Genomic DNA, 14,239 nt, shown 5'->3' on the forward strand with positions numbered 1-14,239 from the left:
TGCTAACACTCGTCTTTCTACTGCACGAGGTCTGGAGGTCACACACGTTGAATTCAGACGTTTAAAATACATTTACTTCTAATATAAATCACTTATATGCCTCTTCACATATCACATTTGAATCCAATAAAGACAAACACACTTTATTGCAACATTATTTAATGATGTCTCCAGTACTAATGAGCATAATTCTTGATTTTTGGACCCCAAAAAAATGTAAGAGGTAAAAAGAAAGAGACAAAAGAAAGTTCAGCCAAAAACCTCAAGCGCTGAAGATCACCGGAGAGGCTCCGTGAGCGAGTGGAAAGACGTCGACGGCTAATATTTTAAAACTATTCAGTAATTTGTAATGTCGATAGAGATGATTACAGCAGATCTTCACTATATAGAGACGGAGGTGAAGCTTTTAACCGTGATTCTGGCCTTCAGTCTCTCTCTCTCTCCCCCACGGAGCGACAGCTTTTTGCCGCTAACATTTTCTTAAATGCCTTTTATATGGAATGTTTTTTTTTATACTCTGGAATGTCCTATGTGCGGGTTAAAGAGAAAGCACACGGAATGATCAGCTTCCTATTCTAACTGTTCCAACGTCATCTCGATGGAGTTTCATTATGTGCACGCAGCTTGTTTTTACTCCTATGTGCTCAGAGTGATGACTCATTCATAGTATTATCCACTGCGAATGTTATTATTATAGTTAACATCAGCGGAGGTGATATGGGTGCCATAGAACAGAAACCCACCGGCACCCCCTGAAGAGGAAGAGGAGAACCGATAGCCCGAAGCATCCAGATAGGAGCGCCTGATTGGCTTGCGGAGGAATCAATATGCCTATGCGTGTTATATTTAGCTTAGCATTATCCAGAGCATCCCGGCTAATGGCGAAACTCATGAATGTTTTTTTTAAAAAGTGCTCTCTGGCTCACAGGAAGAAAGAAAACAATTTGAATGCCAAGCCGCTCCCTGCTAATTGGCTGGAGGATTTAGCTCCAGATAAAAAGTGAGCAGTCCTCTCATTGGCTGATGGAAGGGGACAGCTTAAGCTGTGATTGGCTGATAAGAAGGGAGTATAACGCATGAGGATGAAATCTCAAGGCTACAGTGTGAGAGTGGGCTGGAGGGGAGGGGGGGGGGCAATCGATGAGTCGAGGGAAAGCGTTTGCAAAATAAGGGTGTGGGGGTGGTATCGAGGACGGGGGGGACGAGGGAGCCATTTCATAGGCCGCCAGCGTCTATCCGGCATCCTCCGTTGACGAGGTAACGAGCTTCTTGCCGTCCCAGACGGTCTTGAACTGCTCAGGAACAGGAAGCTCCGTCTAAAGAGACGGGAGAGAAGGTGTGAACCCACGTGTGAGACGCCACATCCAGGACACGGGGAGACAAACAGAGCTCCGGACATCCTTTCAATCATTCGTCCCGAAGGACACTCACAAACTCTCCGTCTTCGCCGGGCACCAGGACGTTCATCTCGGAGCTCTTGGCGCTGACGATCTCGCAGCTCAGGGAGTCTTTGCTCAGGTAGACTTGGCAGCCGTCGGTCTTGTTGATGGAGATCGTGGGCACCTTCCCCAGGACCTGGACACACGGAGGACACAGGGGGTCAGTGCTCTCCTGCAGGACTCCATGAATACACAGCAGGGCGCCCGTGAAGAGACAGCGTCAAGGTGCAGCAAAGAAATAATAAGATGAACTCAATACTCCACAACACACCTGGATTTTGACATCTCTGCAGTTGATGATTTCAACGATGCCGACGACGTCGTCGAACACCAGGCCCACCTTCTTACAGTTGTCTGATGGAGAGAAACAAACGCAGATCTAGAGGTCAGAACTGGCCAAAGAAATATCAAGTCGACTTTTTAACAATGCAAAACTTTCATTTGACAATTTTTGGGATAAGGTGACAAATGATTATGAAGAAACAAAGCTATTCAAAGATGTGTAATTGGTCCGTTGTTTTTTTATTATACTGTTCATATCATTAATAATTAGACAATATTGAGAAATTTACTTTTATATATGTTCACAAAGAATTCATTTACCTGCAGATTAACATATTTAAAAAAGATATTCTGTATGACAGAAAATATCTATATTTTGGTATTATTTCCATTTGGGGAATATTTTGTGGTATCAAGTTGAAGGTTTTGGAAGATCTGCCATTGGCTACAACTGGATTTTTTTAGAAATTGGCACCATCAAAGATATGCAGTCAGCCAATGGATGTACAGACATCCCTGGATGACCTGGTAAGTGAACTGACGAATAAAAAACTGCATAGAAATCTAGAGGGACGCAACTTCAGAACTTTATCCAAAACCTCAGCAGAGTTGGACCGGTGAGGTCGAGCGAAACATCCGACATCCGGTTTTGTTCTTACCGATGATGATGGAGTTGAGTTTGTCCTTGACGGTCAGGGTGGATTTGTTACACTTGTAAGCATAGACCACTTGTTTCAGCTGAGTATTTTCGATCACCAGGTTCTGAGCATCTTCTTGGTTCTCCTGCAGACGGCAAGAAGAGAAAAAAAAGGTAATTCATAAACACACCAATCCATCGATTCGTTCATTTTAAGTACGAGTGAACCGACAACGTACCACTTTCCATTTCTTCCCGTCCAGCTCGAACACGGGGGCCAGTTTGGTGGCGGCCGGCGCAGCGGGTCGGGGAGTGGGGGAGGCGAACGGTTTTGGCCCGGTGCGTACTGGAGTGGTCGTGCTCCTCAGCGTCGGGTTCTTGTGGGTCTTCTCGTCGTCGCTCACGTGCTTCAGGCCTGAGCAGGTCAAGAGGAGAAGGAGCCGCATCAAGTTAGTCCGAAAACACGTCTCCAAATCCTCGGTTATGAGCCGAGCGGTAGTATTGGGTTTCCGAGCCGCGCGGTCGCGAAGAGCATTTCAGTTCAATTTAAATTTTTATGTCACTAAAATTAAAAAGGAAATATATTACCTCCATCTCCACTGAAAATACTCAACAGAACTTCTAGCGGATTTGTTGAAGATTGAACTCAAACCTGGTGCATCAGATAGAAAAGTGACTCGTCACCTACCGCTGGTGATGTTCCCTCCCTTGTTGATGGCGGCGAACAACGCGTTGCGGTTGTCCTCGGCGTCGCCGCCGCCAGACGATGCACTCAGGTCCATGGCGGGAGGAGGTGGTCCGGGGGGAGGTGGGGGAGGACATCCAGCAGGAGGCGGGGGGGGAGCTGCAGAGGCCGACGCTACTGGACCCTGAGGCGGACAGAACGTCCAACGAGTAGCAATTAAAAGAAATCATAACCACATATTATTGAAATCAGGAAAAACATTCTTCACTCGTTCCCCTCGGAAACAAGAAGACGTGCCATTAATGGTTATGCGACTTATAAATAGATCCCGGAGGCGACTTCCATGGCAACGCTACCGTTGAACAGACTTAACACATCGAAGTAGAAGAGGAACGTTGACCGAGGGTCGGACTCGCTTGCTCAACTCTTACTGGAGAACAGAGCGAAGAGGGGCGGGACTTAAATAAGGGTCATCTGGCTGTTCTTGCCAAGAACATGCGATTAATCCCCCGAGCGCTTCAGAGCAGCTCTTTAAAGGTTACTCTTCCACTTCGCCGTCAGTGGCTTGATGGATACGGTCTCGTTGTTTAAACTTTGTGTTAACGGTTTCTCTTCACAGGAGTTATGAGACTCACGCTCTTGCTCCAGGCCAGCCCGGTGATGTGGTGCTTTTTGATGTAGTTTTGCAGCTCAGTCCAGATGGAGACGTAGGACTGCACCCAGTCCAGATGGGTCTTATCCCTGAGAGGAGACGGGCAACTCAAGTGTCACCATTTTTATTTATTTCATAATCTAAGGTATTATCTTGGTCCTTTTCACCGAGAGAGAGAGAGACACACACATACACACACACACACACACACAGAGATACACACACTAGTATTTTACAGAATTTGAGTCACTGACATTTGAATAAACTGTTTCTGTGTCAAGGCTCAGTCTAAACTGGTGGATTTTAGTCTCATTACTTCTACGTTCCAACTCGACTAACTTGAACTCTGCTCCTCGACACAAGAGCTTTGATTTCAGATCAGAAAACAGGAAGTCTGGCGTCAGCGCGTCACGTGGTAGCGCTGACTCTGTGGAACTGGACTTCACAAACGAGCCTGGAGGCTAGATGGCGGAGCATGTCGCTTGGCTGCATATGAAAGTTAATCTGACCAATTTAATGTCACATGAAGAAGAAGAAGAAATGGCAGAAGGAGGTCATTTCAAATGAATGCGTGGCCATCTTAATGTAGCTTTACTTACTTTTCCTTGAATTCCTTGAGCACACGGTTGGTGTAGAACATGGCAGCGTCCTGCATCTCTTTAACATAGGGGCACGGTTTAGGAGCCTGGGACACAATAAAAAAAAAAGGTAAACACAAAACTGAGATTGAATTGTTTGACCTTTTAGGAAATACAATTTCGAGAAACAGCTAGAGCTCACAAATAAAAAAACTAAACTCCACAGAAGAAAACTGAACAGAAGTCTGCACGTTAAATGTGAAGCTCCAGCTTTCTGTTGGCTGAGCGCGAGGACCGAGGGGAAACAACACGACGGCTCTGTGGAGCCAACAAAAGAGTTGCCTTTATGCTTTGTTCCGAGTCCGAATTATACATACATGTAGCGTGTTCACTGTAGCTGTGGGTCGGGAGCTGATGTTTACCTCTGTATACAGACTTTATGCTAAGCTAAGCCTCTGCTGGCTGGAATTATATATTCAGCACTCCAAAGAAAGAATGCATTCATTTTGTGTATTTGACTGAATTATTCACAGGAATAAAAAAACGCCGAGTTAATCATCTCAACTGTGACAGTGAGGCTCTGTTGCTGGTCCGCCATGTTTCAGCCAACAAACTGTCGCTCAGCCGACAGCGATGACAGAGTCAAAGAGCCCCCCCCCCCCCCCCATGCCCAGTCTCACCATGGCGACCCATCCGAGGGCGGGCACACTCTCGGACACGGCCGAGAGGTGGTTGAACTGTGCCGACATGCGGTGCTGCTCGCGGAACGCCTGCACCTGCTGGATGGCTTTGGACACCGGCTGCAGGAGAGCCGCCAGGCCGGCCTGACGGGGCAAGAGATTCAAGATTATAACTCATTGCACTCTTCTTCTATCTTTTTAGATTCGCGAAGACAGTTTTCTTTTAGTCTGAGATCAATCAAACTGTTTAGGGCCATTGAGGTTCTGGCAGGAAATGAGGAACAACATGACAGAGAAACGACTGATGGAGCTGCAGGCTAAAAGACGGGAGAGGACCAGAATGAATTATTCAAATTGTTGAAATTAATTTATGTAGTTTAGTGAATAACGACAATCGCGCCACCGCCCAATCACAGAGTGCATTTAACTCACGTCAGACGGCTTCTGGGAGGACGAGGCGACGATGAGGAGTTGCCTCTGACTGGAGAACGCCTGCTTCATCATGTCTGCCTGGAAGAGACGAGAGAGGGTTCAAAAAGTCAGATCACACGGTCGTCCTGCCGTCTTTGGGTCATGCGTTTGACCGTTTGACCCAACAAAGTAAGAGACACAAACGAATGACGGACATTCAAACGGCATTCAAGATTAGAGACTTCGTCAAGTTTTGTCGAAGTTGTAAATGCTACTCTGAGAATATCTCCAGCAGTCATCTCAGATATGTGTAATATGATAAAATAAAATAATTATTTATTAGTCACACAGAGGGGAAATTCACAAGTTTATTTGTAGTAAATATGTAAAAACTCGGTTTTTAAACTGCCGCTTACATGCGTCTTGACGTCGTCCCCAATCTTCTGGCTGAGGGAGACGTACTGAGCGAGGGGCCCGTTGACGATCTCGTCAAAAGCCTCAACGAACGCTGAGACAGCTACAGAGAAGAAACACAAACGCATTAAAGAAGGCATTTTAAAAAAGCATTGAAAGACCACAAAACATAAATGTATAAATAAAACTTGAACGGGCACTCGGTAGAGCGCATACCTTCGCATATCACAAGATTGGGCATTGAATTATGAACATTTTGGCATTAGTTGCATGCCAATTGGATAGAAATTGACCGTGCTATGGTAAAAAGAAGATTTTGACCTTTTCATGACCTTGACCTTTGACCCGATCGATCCCAACATCTAATCAAATGGTCCCCGGATAATAACCAATCATCCCACCAAATTTCATGCGATTCGGTTTAATACTTTTTGAGTTATGCGAATAACACGCATACAAATAAATAAATAAATTCAAGCTCCTTCAAGGCTCAGCTTTTCAAGGCTCAGCTTTGGTCTCTAAGCGTAAATACTTGATTTCTCGGACTAATGCTCCATCACATCTCACTCAGACATCTTATTCATAATAAGTGGAATAAATCTCACAACGATGACAGTGGATATATTCACCTCCCCCAGCAGAATCTCCACCGCTGCCTCCGGGTCCTGACATGGACTCCAGGCGACCCACCGCCACCTCCAGCCGCTGCACCAGACCCGCCAAGTCAGCCATACCTGTGAAGGAGGTCGGGGAATTAATACTCTGAATTAAAATAAGTAGTCGGATAGTAAAAAATATATAATCCATGAAAAATAAAAACTACTACTCTGCCTTCGGTAGACGTCTATGCCCGGCTCACTGGCATGTTTACTGAACCAAAAATAGATTTCATGTTGAAATAAACGGCGTGAGTCGGCCCATGTTTTGATGAACGATTGAATGAGAGCAACAGGCGAGTTTAGAGACTCACTACATCGATATATTGATCAAGGCTGCCAGTGAACACATGTTATATCATACGTGTTGTGTAAACAGCTGCAGGGTTCTTACACATTTTGAACGATGGATTTCCATGACTTTTAACCAAATGTCCATGACCAAACTGAAATCTCGGTATAAACATGAACATTTTAGATAATTTTGCATATTGAGAGCGTACGCCGGCTTATATTTTGAGCGTCTTTCTTTAAAAAACACATTAATTATTTCAAACTCGGCGTAAATGAACACGTGATTATAACACATTTCCATGACTTTTCCCAAACTTTTATGATTTACGTTTTTTCCATGACTTTTCCAGGCCTGGAAATGACCATTTTAAAATTCCATGACCTTTCCAGGTTTTCCATGACCGTACGAACCCTGCAGCTGTCTATGCAGATCAGTGAGGTAAGGAGTAATGAAGCAGGAGATACAAGGTTTACTGGTTCAAACCCATTTATTTGTTTGCAATAGCAGCATCGTTACCCGCTACAGTCGTACTTTACCCCACAAGATGCTTTGTGTTGGTCCGAGTGTATATATTTAAATCATCAACACAGCGGTACTTTCCGTCTCAGTAGTCCTCGACTTGGGGACTGAATTACTTCTGGGACAAAAAGGTAAACGGCGAATACTACAATGAGGTACTTTGGTAGGATAACAACGCCGCCGTGCTCGGCTCCTCCGAGGCTCGTGGTAGAGCGCATACCTACGCATCTCACAAGATTGGGCATTGAATTATGAACATGTTGGCATTAGTTGCATGCCAATTGGATAGAAATTGACCGTGCTATGGTAAAAATAAGATTTTGACCTTTTCATGACCTTGACCTTTGACCCGATCGATCACTAAATCTAATCAAATGGTCCCCGGATAATAACCAAACATCCCACCGAATTTCATGCAATTCGGTTTAATACTTTTTGAGTTATGCGAATAACACGCATACAAATAAATAAATAAATACACCTTCGGCATTTTCAATGCGAAGGTGATCACTCTAAACACCGATGTTCCCGTTAGATACGTCCGCTGATGGAAATTTTAGATTTACGTCATCGCTCTCTCGACTGATTCTTGCAACCGCGTCGGTTTCACACCTTTTAAACCAGATATCTACAGACTTAAATTTGAGACGTCTGAAAATGTAAAAACATCCAATAACTCATTGAAAAAATTGTTTTAAGTGGTAGAATTGTCTCCTCTCTGCTTTTCTATCGTGTATATTTGAATAAGAACATGTGAGTTTGCTATTTTGCAGAGCCCTGGTCGCAGAGTGTTGGCGCTGTAAGAACCTTTGGGCTAAAAACACCAGAAAAAGAGTCACATTCAACTTTTAGGCGAAAGGGTGCGTCGGCAAGCAGGTCAGGACTTGCCGAGTTATGTCGATCATTACGAGTCGCTGCAGAGTGCCGTCCTGGCCTGTTATCGCAACGATGGCATCTGCAGACGCTTGCATGTTCAACACAATCATAAAATAAAGGGAGAAAAAAAGCATTGAGGCCGGCAGCTAAAGTCCAAACTGAGGAGGCGCTTGCAGAACGAAGAAAAGACGGCAAACATGTGAAAAACAAAGCATGGAAATGAGTCACAACATGCGATCTGCTCCCCGTCGCCCCTCAGAGGGCACGAACCACCCTGGATCCAAGTCGAGCGTAATCCCACACTCGCGCCTAATGAGGAAAGATAACATGACATATATGCCGCCTTCACCGGTGGGACAGAGCCTCCCGTCTCAGGTGCTTACACCTGGCCGACGGTGAATTGACGCACGCGGACCACTCTCACTAACGAGTCCGACGCACGGAGAACCCGCCGCTACGGGGTCACTTTCACTCCGGAGGGACCGGACCAACGCCGCAGGTATCTAGTGACCGAAAGAGCACCTGATGTTTGTCTGTGATCGATAACGAAGCTGGAGACTATTTCTTGGTTGTAATACGAGAAGGAAAGATGATGTCGTTGCCAACGGGTGCATAAATAACTAGAATGGGCACTCGGTAGAGCGCATACCTTCACATATCACAAGGTTGGGCATTGAATTATGAACATTTTGGCATTAGTTGCATGCCAATTGGATACAAATTGACCGCGCTATGGTAAAAAGAAGATTTTTCATGCGATTCAATTAGATGTTGACCTTTCCATGACCTTGACCTTTGACCCGATCGATCCCAAAATCTAATCAAATGGTCCCCGGATAATAACCAATCATCCCACCAAATGTCATGCGATTCGGTTTAATACTTTGAGTTATGCGAGTAACACGCATACAAATACATAAATAAATAAATACACAGTGATCAAAACATAACCTTCCGCATTTTCAATGCGAAGGTAAAGATAGGGCCGGGTATCAAACGTAAACATTTTTGGCAGCATACTCTATCAAATACTTCCGGCTATTAATGTAAATTTTACTTTGTGTATTTACGGTTTCTTAACGTACATTTGACGAAATGTTATCGTAGAAAAAGCATGCAACACTATCAAAACATTAAATGGAAGCGTTTTGCGTTTACTTGTCGGATCGGAGGTCTTCGGATGCGACTGGAAATCTATTCAATTAAGTTTCTTGGAGAAAAACAAAGTCGCCCTTAAAATAAGTTAAAAACTAGAATGGGCACTCGGTAGAGCGCATACCTTCACATATCACAAGATTGGGCATTGAATTATGAACATTTTGGCATTAGTTGCATGCCAATTGGAAAAAAATTGACCGTGCTATGGTAAAAAGAAGATTTTTCATGCGATTCAAGAAGATGTTGACCTTTTCATGACTTTGCCCTTGACCTTTGACCAGATCGATCCCAAAATCTAATCAAATGGTCACTGGATAATAACCAATCATCCCACCAAATTTCATGCGATTCGGTTTAATACTTTTTTTGTTATGCGAATAACACGCATACAAATAAATAAATACACGGCGATCAAAACATAACCGTCTGCATTTTCAATGCGAAGGTAATAAACAAAAAGTATAGTTAAAATATCTCAGGTACTAAAATAACACTAGTAACAAACATTTTGAACAATGCAGGGCGTTATTACAATTAAATCAAGTTCAGTTTACCCTGGCGGGTGAATATCGTTACGTTGACTGATGTTCTACAGATATATTGTAATGTTAACCATGTGGTTGTGAGCGGTGTAAAGGGCCCTAAAGCTGCGCTGGTTGAAGCGGGACACAGATTACGTCGGCCCTGAAGCCGCTAACGGGCGCCATCTCAATGGCGTTTGAACGGCATTCTCTTCCTACCCGCCAACACGTTGACTGGAGCGACTGCACGAGATGCAGCGAAGCCCAAATATCTCATGATGGCCAGCAAAGTCAGTCAGTTCCTTAAATGTCTCAACTTCCCTTTTTCTTCCGCATTCATGCCGTCAATGCTGAATATTAACTTCTCCACAAGGAGTGGAGACAAAACTAAATCATAGCAGGATACATAACATTACTAACCGTGACCTAAATGTGCATAAACGGCATGAACTGTGTAGCTGCAGGTGTGGTTATATTGCCTCGTCTGTGCCGAGTTACGACTCATAAGCAATACAGGAAGGGCGTGGCCCCTAAAGGTGTACGCTCTGAGAGAGTTAAAACAACAAGCACCTAAAAGTGGACAAACAATATGCGTACGATGAACTGTTTGTGAGGACACTAAACACACTTTAGCCAGTTCAGCTGGATAACATTTTCAAAGTGCAGCCAGTCGAGGAAACTACACCGGCGACAAAGTTGCGACAACTTTCCAGAGACGCGAGGACCGACAGCGAAGACTCGAGCCAGGGAATCATGCCTTTCATAACATTCATCTTAGATGAAAGCACTATTTATTAAAAAAAGAGGCACAACTGGGGCTTGATGACAACTTCAGAAGAGGAGCACGAAAGTAAGGCAGCCTATTAAAAGTAGAACTCAAGTGCATAAGATAACACATTTTAATTCATCCTTTCCCACATGTAGAGCCCCGGAGATGCATATGCAACATTTACTTATTCTGCATTATAGCTCTTGCTGGTTTTCCTCCAACATGTACAAATACCCCGTCAACTGTATAGAGCTACATTTTGTTGGCATATGGCACAAAGTGTTCTGAAGGAAGCACCCTCGGCATGCAGGTCGGGCCTGTGTGAGGGCGTCTCTGCCTGGGGGCCAGACGTTCAGGGATATAGGAGGGAGTGGGTGCAGTATTTTATAACACAGTTGATGTCTACTTTTCCAGAGAGAAACGGGACAAAAGAAACGCTGGTGAGCTCTAACCTTCCCTAAACAGCCCTCCCGTGGGGCTCAGGGCTCCAACAAAAGACGTAGAAAGCCGCCGATGGTAATGCGATCACTGGGTGCTCCCAATCAGACGGCCTTTGAGGCTAGCGCGGCTAAAGTTAGCCAGCTAGCTGCAGCAGAGCCGGGTGGGTGTTGTGTGGAATTCGGTGCCTCGGGCAAGTGTAACCCCCCTCTGCCCCCCTCTCTGCTCTTTCTAACCGACACACAGTGAACACAAGCTACAGAGCAAACCTGTTGCGAAGGAGACAATCCGACAGCTCGAGTAAACACGCGTTTCCCCTAAATAACGCTATCTTGCTCTCGACGGTTGGTTGTTCGGTGAGGAACCACCCTGCGCGACTTACACAATGTGTCGCAACACCATCGGCGACGACGAGGAAAGCCGAACGACCGAACACAACGTGACAGTTTAATTGACAAAGACATCCGCCTCAGTCAGTTAAACCTGCACATGTATTATATACATGATATATACGAGTTATTTCGTATAGTTATTTATGCCGTTCTTTCGGCATTTCCTGGACTACCCCCCCCCCACCGCACACACGTATACACACACCCCTCCCTGTATCAGCTATTGTAAGTCTGCAGGAAAGAAAGAAAGAGAAGTGTCCACATGTCTGCGAGCCTCTTAACAAAAGAAAGAAGAAGTTAACGGACCTGACGCACACATGTAACTGATTTTAACGGCTTTTAGCGCAGCCGCCTCGGCTAACACGGTGTTAGCATCACACCGACCCAAATACATTATTTCTGAATGGTTCGCTGCAGCGTCGGCGCGCGCCGTTTTTTCCCCCATTTGTTTATTATTTCCACGCTTTAGAAGAAAAAAAAACATTAACTCCCCCACATCGCGACCACTGCACGACACTTACCTGCTAAAGTGGTCGAGCAGTGATTTGGTCGTTTGTGTCACGGTGGAAGCAGCTCGCGAGCTTGTCGAGCAGACTGGACTTCGTCTTTTCTTTTTCTTCCTGTATGTGGGTGAATTTACCCAGCTGTCCCCGCGCCGCGTTTCCACCCTCGTTCGCGCAAGTAATTCCTTTCCCATATAAGGAGTGCGAGAGGGCAGCTCTGTTCGAAAGAGCAGAAAAAAGTCAACTGCTTTCCTTCCTCGTGCTATGACAGAAGGATAAACATAGATGTGTCATTGTGGTTTCCTTTGACAAGAACACACACACAAAACAGAGCCTCTAAAAGATGAAAATAAATCTCATAAATACTGAATATCCATCTCCAGGCATACTTACTGGAGGGAGCATCATGGTTGCACATGCTGGCTACTGGTTTGAGGATGCTTCTGTCTAAAATCCAAATTAGTTTCATCTTTTGTGTGTGTACATAAACAATGTTAAAAAACAGTCACACACACAGTGCAGACCTTCAATCAAGCGCAATAAATGGCGTGCTTCATGCCAACAATTTATTTATTCTGCACTAGATTATTACAGTCATAAAATCAAGTAAACTGCCAATTAATTCTATGAATCAAATTATTTATTTTATAAAAAATGAGAGATGTCACAATTCCCAAATTGACAACTATTTGAAACACAGAAATTCTCATTTACCAATCACATGGAACAGGGAGGCGCTGCACATCTGGACATTGTCAATATTGTTGCAGATAATTTTGTTGTCATTCAACTAATAAAATAATCAACGAGCAGTGTTGTTAAACATTACATGACTAAAGCACAAGTTGTGTCGATGGAAAACCATCCAGGTTCACAGACTTAACATCCTCTGAGAAAACAAAGGGAGATGTGTTGATGCTCATTGTGTGTGTGTGTGTGTGTGTGTGTGTACGAGTTATTAGTCGGTACACTACAGTGCGAGAAGGAGCTGCTTGTGCATCTGAGGCAGTGACACACGCGGCCGGTGACGAGTCGTCATTTACATCAACAGAGGAAGACAAATCATCTTTGAGATGTTGATCCATCCGTGTTCACATTTCAGGCTTCTGCTGTAACTTAAAAACAAATGTTACGACTAAAAAAAAGTGAGACGTATGAAACTTAAAAGTAAAATCTTTCCATCGAATGTGTTTGAGCCGTGCACGCTGGCAGTGGGAAGGAACGACAAATGGTTAATAGGAATGAGGACCTCTTGTTCTGCCCAAAAAAGGAGCAAACAAACATTTTATTTAAAGTTACAGATCATCCAGTTGCATCAGGTCTGGGTCACAGAGACGGGGAGGGGGGAGGGGTTCTGCTTCACTATAAGCTTATCTAAACATCTCAAGTTAAACTCCCTTCACTCAACAGTCTAACTTCACAGTGGACGACTCTGTCAGAGTCGAGGTCAATTCTCTTACTTGGCTAACGTGGAGCAGAAGAAGTGCCGACTTCTCTCAAATGGGCTAAGAAGTGTCCATCCTCGGAATGAGAGGGAAAAGAAACTTGCCGACTATACTCCAAAAGTCATTTCCTATGGACGAGCAAAAACATGAGAACAACACGACATTATTGGGTGCACTTGGTTTTGATTCGCCTCACACAAAATTAATGAAAAGGCGAGATGTTGTTATAATTCAGCAACTCTGACCGAGATGTTGTTGTTGTATAAATATCTCCAAATAGTGCAGCAGAACGACATCAGCATGAGATGTTTTTTTTACCCTTTTAGCTTTCAGCAGGACAACAACAGATAAAGTGACTCAACTTGTGGACTTGCAAAGGACGAGTCATTTGGTTAAAGTGCAGACACACCCGTCACTGACACACATCCGTCTGTGTGTGTCCCCCCACCCCCGGTAGATTAACCTGCTGCTCTTGGCTCATTCGTGGGAAGTCAGCATGTGCTTTTAAAGGTAATTTTGGACACACAATTCCCTCTAAGAATAAGCCTAATGTGCTCCTCCTATTTCATAATTTGGTTGCTGAAACAAAGGATTCTAACTGGTAAACTCCCACTTTGCTACACGTTGAGCTTTTCAGGTTCGTTTCAACCGCAGCGAGCCTCTGGACCTGAACTGCATTCACACTTTGCTCAAGTGTAGAAAATTAAATATTTAACACGTCTAAAATGCAGTGAAATTGTTTTTTTCTTCTTAACTTCAACCATCACAGATCTCCCTACAAGAGAGGAAAATAAGACCAAAGTGACCGACATGAACTCAAAGTGCATCGACATCTAATTCACAGCCTGAAGGTGGTTAAAAAATAAAATAAAGACATACAAACAAGCCC

At 44.3% G+C, this 14,239-nt stretch overlaps 1 protein-coding gene across 1 annotated transcript; it reads right to left on the bottom strand.

Moving 5' to 3' along the window:
• Nucleotides 1-141: 141 nt before the first annotated feature.
• On the bottom strand, nt 142-12,024 carry cap1 (CAP, adenylate cyclase-associated protein 1 (yeast)). Its single transcript, XM_056425865.1, has 13 exons — nt 11,924-12,024; nt 6,408-6,512; nt 5,781-5,881; nt 5,386-5,463; nt 4,954-5,097; nt 4,295-4,380; nt 3,679-3,784; nt 3,047-3,227; nt 2,598-2,773; nt 2,381-2,504; nt 1,711-1,793; nt 1,432-1,575; nt 142-1,316 (listed from the first exon to the last, which is right to left on the bottom strand). The coding sequence occupies exons 2-13, from the start codon at nt 6,508-6,510 to the stop codon at nt 1,233-1,235; spliced, it is 1,410 nt and encodes a 469-aa protein (XP_056281840.1). The 5' UTR covers nt 6,511-6,512; nt 11,924-12,024; the 3' UTR covers nt 142-1,232.
• Nucleotides 12,025-14,239: the final 2,215 nt, after the last annotated feature.

The sequence above is a fragment of the Pseudoliparis swirei genome, chromosome 1 (genome assembly GCF_029220125.1).
Source record: "Pseudoliparis swirei isolate HS2019 ecotype Mariana Trench chromosome 1, NWPU_hadal_v1, whole genome shotgun sequence".
Classification (NCBI taxonomy): domain Eukaryota; kingdom Metazoa; phylum Chordata; class Actinopteri; order Perciformes; family Liparidae; genus Pseudoliparis; species Pseudoliparis swirei.

Bases quoted from the DNA above. Each gene is read 5' to 3' on its own strand.
- cap1 (XM_056425865.1), bottom strand. From the start codon at position 6,510: ATGGCTGACTTGGCGGGTCTGGTGCAGCGGCTGGAGGTGGCGGTGGGT. The intron at 5,464-5,780 runs GTAAGCGGCAGT...CGTCTCTTCCAG, and splicing joins GGGACGACGTCAAGACGCAT to GCAGACATGATGAAGCAGGC. The intron at 4,381-4,953 runs GTGAGACTGGGC...ATTGTGTCCCAG, and splicing joins CCCTCGGATGGGTCGCCATG to GCTCCTAAACCGTGCCCCTA.